Consider the following 4,028-nt stretch of genomic DNA (forward strand, 5'->3'; position numbering starts at 1 on the left):
GTCTTCAAAAAAGCTGACGACTCCTTGTCAATCCCCTGACCAAGGCCCCCCTGCCCCCTCAAAATTGGGGAAAAAAATAAATGCAACCCTTCTGCTGCGAAACCCACCTCCAAGAAACCCAGAAAGGAGCCCAAAATCCTCCTTGTTGAGTCTAATGCAGAGGAGGGTATCACCCCATGTAGATCCCACAAAAACAAACCCCAGATGAAACAAATGGTTGTGAGAAAGAATTATGCTAACGAAGAAGAGGATGATTATGAGAAAGCGGAAAGTGAGAAGGGGGAGGAGGATGTGGAGGCCACAGAGGGCTCAGATTCCTCCAATTTGGGCACCACTGTCCCCGACTCAGAGACCATCAAGGAGGACATCAAGAACACCTCCCCTCATTCTAACACTTCCCTGCCCCACACCTCTGAGGGGGATGGTAGACATTCTGATGGTAGGAAGACTACTGCTGAAGAAGGGGAGAAGGAAGAGGCGGTGCATTGTTCGGGTTGCAATGCTATCTTTGAATATTTAAATGGTGTTAAGAAAAAGATGGAGCACCTGGAGTCCTATGTCAAAAAGATTGGGAAATTCGCTATCAAAGTGATGCACTCGTCGGCTACCTCTTTGTGCTTGATCCACCAGGATAAGGTTGATCTGGACGGGCTAGGAAGTGACACCACTAAGGAACTGTTCTAGTTCCTGGCTGACGACTGGACTGAGCTTATGCTCTCTAAGCACACGGGTGCTGATAATTAGGTTGTATGGTTGGTTTCCTTCCTTTATGCTATAGTTTTTGTCGCTGGAACGCCTGGTTCCATGGTGATATTGCTACTATTAATAGTTTTTATAATATTGACATTATGATGGTTTACTACTGGTTATGGCGCTTATTGGATGAGAATGGTTTCAATCTCGGGTTATCCAATAGTGGTAGGCAGTTTTTATTTTTGATTACTAGAGTAGGGATTGGTTGACTGTCGCGTGTCTGCGGTGTGTGTGCTGGTAATGCTTTTTTCTGTTTCTTTCGGGTCAGCCCCCGGTTTTGGTTGCTTTATAATAAAAAACAAATATGCTTTATTCATTTAATTAATTGTTAGAGTGTGGTTAATGAATTAATTTAAATAAATTGAATAATTTATTTAGTTAATAGGAGAAGAGGTTTAAGGATGAATTAATTAAATATCAATTTAATTAACCATTGACTGATGGTTAAATAATCAAATAAATACTAAATATTCATTTAATTAAGTGGACAGATTTATGTATCTACATTTGCCCCTCTTTGAGACGGTGCAGTTTATCGCGTCGTTTCAAAGAAAGAAAGATAGGTATGAGAAATATGCCCCATAAATGTTAATTTAGTGGGTGGTATACCTCCTTAAGAGAAGGGCCATTTTTTTTTGAAAAATTGGGCGATCTCTAAAAAAAGAGAAAGAAGTTGGAGGGAGGTAGAATAGAAGAAATTAGAAGGAATGGTGAAAGAATGGGAGAAAACAGAGTTAAAACGGAGAAATGAGAGGCTTTCAAAGTTCACAGGGACCACGACGGTGAGCAGGGTGAATTAGGGTTAGGGTCGGGGAGGGATATATGGAGGGGAAGGGATAAAATGATCTCATTTGCATCCATCTTCCTGGCAGTTTGGAGCTTTGATAGTGCTCTTTGGCGAAGGAGTGAGAAGCAGTCATCATGGTCGTGCCTATAGCAGATCACCAGCTAGAGCGGATCCGTCGATACCAGCAGCCAGAGGACTACGGACCAGTGGTATGTAAATTTTGAATTTCGTTTTTTATGCATTTTTGTTATGTTTTTTCAAGCGTCAAAGTCCAAGTAAGACAATAGCACTAAACTTGTGTTTTAGCGCTTTTGTCGCCTAAAATAGCACTATTGTGCCGCAATGGCACTATTGCAGAGTTGTTGTAGCATTGTTGGGTCCTAGTTATGGCGCTTTTGTAATTTAGTGCTGTCGGGTAGGTGTTGTAGCACTCTTGTGATAAATAGCGCCATGTTATAGCTGTTGTAGCGCTATTGTTGTTTTAGCGCTTTTATGTCATAGTAATAGTGCTATTGTCAGCAGAGTAGTGCGATTGTGGTAAAATGCTCCAGGGTTAGAAAAAATATCTCCTGATGCCTGTGTTGATTGATTGATTGGTTGTTTTGATGAATCATAGCAGCCCCGTTGAGACTAGGTCATTATGATAAATGCCTATTGTAGTCTAGGTTTTCCATAATCGATTACCTGTTGAGACTTGAAGATACTTGATTGAAAAAGCATCTATTGATAGTCTAGGTTGAAACTTAAGAAAGTTTGTAGCAAAACAATTGATATGTGTTGATATGTGTAGGAGGATCTTTCTATCTTACAGATGCGGGAGTGACACCCTACGACACAGCAGCTGCGGGAGCAATTGACTGAGGTGGAGATAGATTGTATATGTGTAGCTGGATTATATGACATGATGTACCTACCCGTGATTCAGATGAATCATGGACTATTGATAATGTTGGCCGAGCGATGGTACAACAAGACGTGCTCCTTTCATTTGGTGATGGGAGAGATGGTGACTTTGGAGGACACTTCATATCCCGATTAGGGGGGAGCTTGCGACATATGATCGACACCTAGGGATGACAGTTGTGCAAAGGATATTTGTCGATGATGTGTACATTGAGGATGGCTCTGTGACATAGGAGGATATAGCAACACTTTATGAGCCTCTACCAACAATACTATCAGGAATCGTCAAGGGTTTTCTTTGCCCTGATCGACGTTCGCATGGATTGGCCCTTGGTTGGGGCCAAGTAATAGACCAGATGGTGACAAAGGGGACCTGCTATGCATGGGGGCCATGTGTGTTAGCGCACCTTTATAGGGATTTACATGAGGCAGTGTACCGAGAGACTAGATCAGTAGGGGTAGGGATCACTTTGCTACATATTTAGGCTTGGGAGCACCTGCCAGTCACACAACTGGTATGTTTGAGGTTTAGGGTGATAGATAAACCCTATGTTTTTATGTATGGAGGTTTGATGAGCTAGCCCCATTTGGGGAAGTTGGAGTTTTGGCGACGGGCATTGAATGACTTAGATATGGTCATATGGAGGCCATACCTTGGTTGTGAGGTTTGGGAGGATGATGGAGAGGCCTTACCATATGTGTATATGACGCTTTTTTTGATTGGTTGCACATCCTATGTGGTGGAGAGACAATTTCCATAGAGAGTGATGAGACAGTTTGGATGGAGGCAGAGTATGTCGAGGGGTTCAGGGGAGTATGCACGAGTAGTGCAAGAGAGATGGTAGTGGGGGCCAGTTTTACCCTATGATCAGGCCCTTGTAGAGTTCTGTACATTACAGGCAAGACCATGGCAGATGAGGCCAGAGATTGTAGATGTAGGGGTAACAAAGGAGTATACATAGTATTGTGCTGCTCATTCGATTCTACAGATTTAAGATGTTGTAGAGCCTATACCACCTTTTGAGGATGACAGAGGACGACGACGGAGGAGGAGAGGCGGCAAAGGTGGCATAGGTTTTGGAGGAGGAGGAAGAGGGGGAGGTGGAGAAGGTTTTGGTGGAGCAGGAGGAGGGGGAGGGCGTGGGAGAGGTGGATTTGGGGGTGGAGGTGGTGGAGGAGGATGGTTACAGAGGAGAGGCAGAGGTTGGAAACCTTTGCGACTATCACAGGGTCCATTGATACAGGGAGCAACAAGAGTAGGAGGTAGAGATGGTGGTGGGGGAGAGGAACCTATGGAGATGGAAGAGGGAGCCACAGGTGGTGGAGAGGATCCTATGGAGATGGGATAGGGAGCTGTAGGTGAAGGAGAGGGAGACCTGCAGGAGTTTATGATATTACAGTTGCAGACTCGGTTGACAACAACCGAGGCATGATTAGAGGATAGAGAGGCAGAGATTGCAACCAGGGATGTCCAACTTTTTGCACGGGTCCGAGTTGACGGTTTTGATGCAAGAGAGAGATGATCTGGTGGATAGATTGAGGGAGCTACAGGATAGAGGACAAGTTGTGGTAGGAGCATAGGGTC

General features: G+C 44.2%; 1 protein-coding gene across 1 annotated transcript; it reads left to right on the top strand.

Annotated features, from left to right (window-relative positions):
• Nucleotides 1–213: 213 nt before the first annotated feature.
• Nucleotides 214–3,792, top strand: LOC131034423 (uncharacterized). The gene is made up of 3 exons (XM_057965913.1): nucleotides 214–480; nucleotides 1,626–1,749; nucleotides 3,449–3,792. The coding sequence occupies exons 1-3, from the start codon at nucleotides 214–216 to the stop codon at nucleotides 3,790–3,792; spliced, it is 735 nt and encodes a 244-aa protein (XP_057821896.1).
• The last annotated feature ends 236 nt before the right edge of the window (nucleotides 3,793–4,028 follow it).

The sequence above is a fragment of the Cryptomeria japonica genome, chromosome 5 (genome assembly GCF_030272615.1).
Source record: "Cryptomeria japonica chromosome 5, Sugi_1.0, whole genome shotgun sequence".
NCBI lineage: Eukaryota > Viridiplantae > Streptophyta > Pinopsida > Cupressales > Cupressaceae > Cryptomeria > Cryptomeria japonica.

Coding starts and splice junctions, on each gene's coding strand:
- LOC131034423 (XM_057965913.1), top strand. CDS start 214: ATGGTTGTGAGAAAGAATTATGCTAACGAAGAAGAGGATGATTATGAG. Junction 481..1,625: donor AAGGGGAGAAGGAAGAGGCG/GTGCATTGTTCG, acceptor TCTTCCTGGCAG/TTTGGAGCTTTGATAGTGCT. Junction 1,750..3,448: donor CAGAGGACTACGGACCAGTG/GTATGTAAATTT, acceptor AAGATGTTGTAG/AGCCTATACCACCTTTTGAG.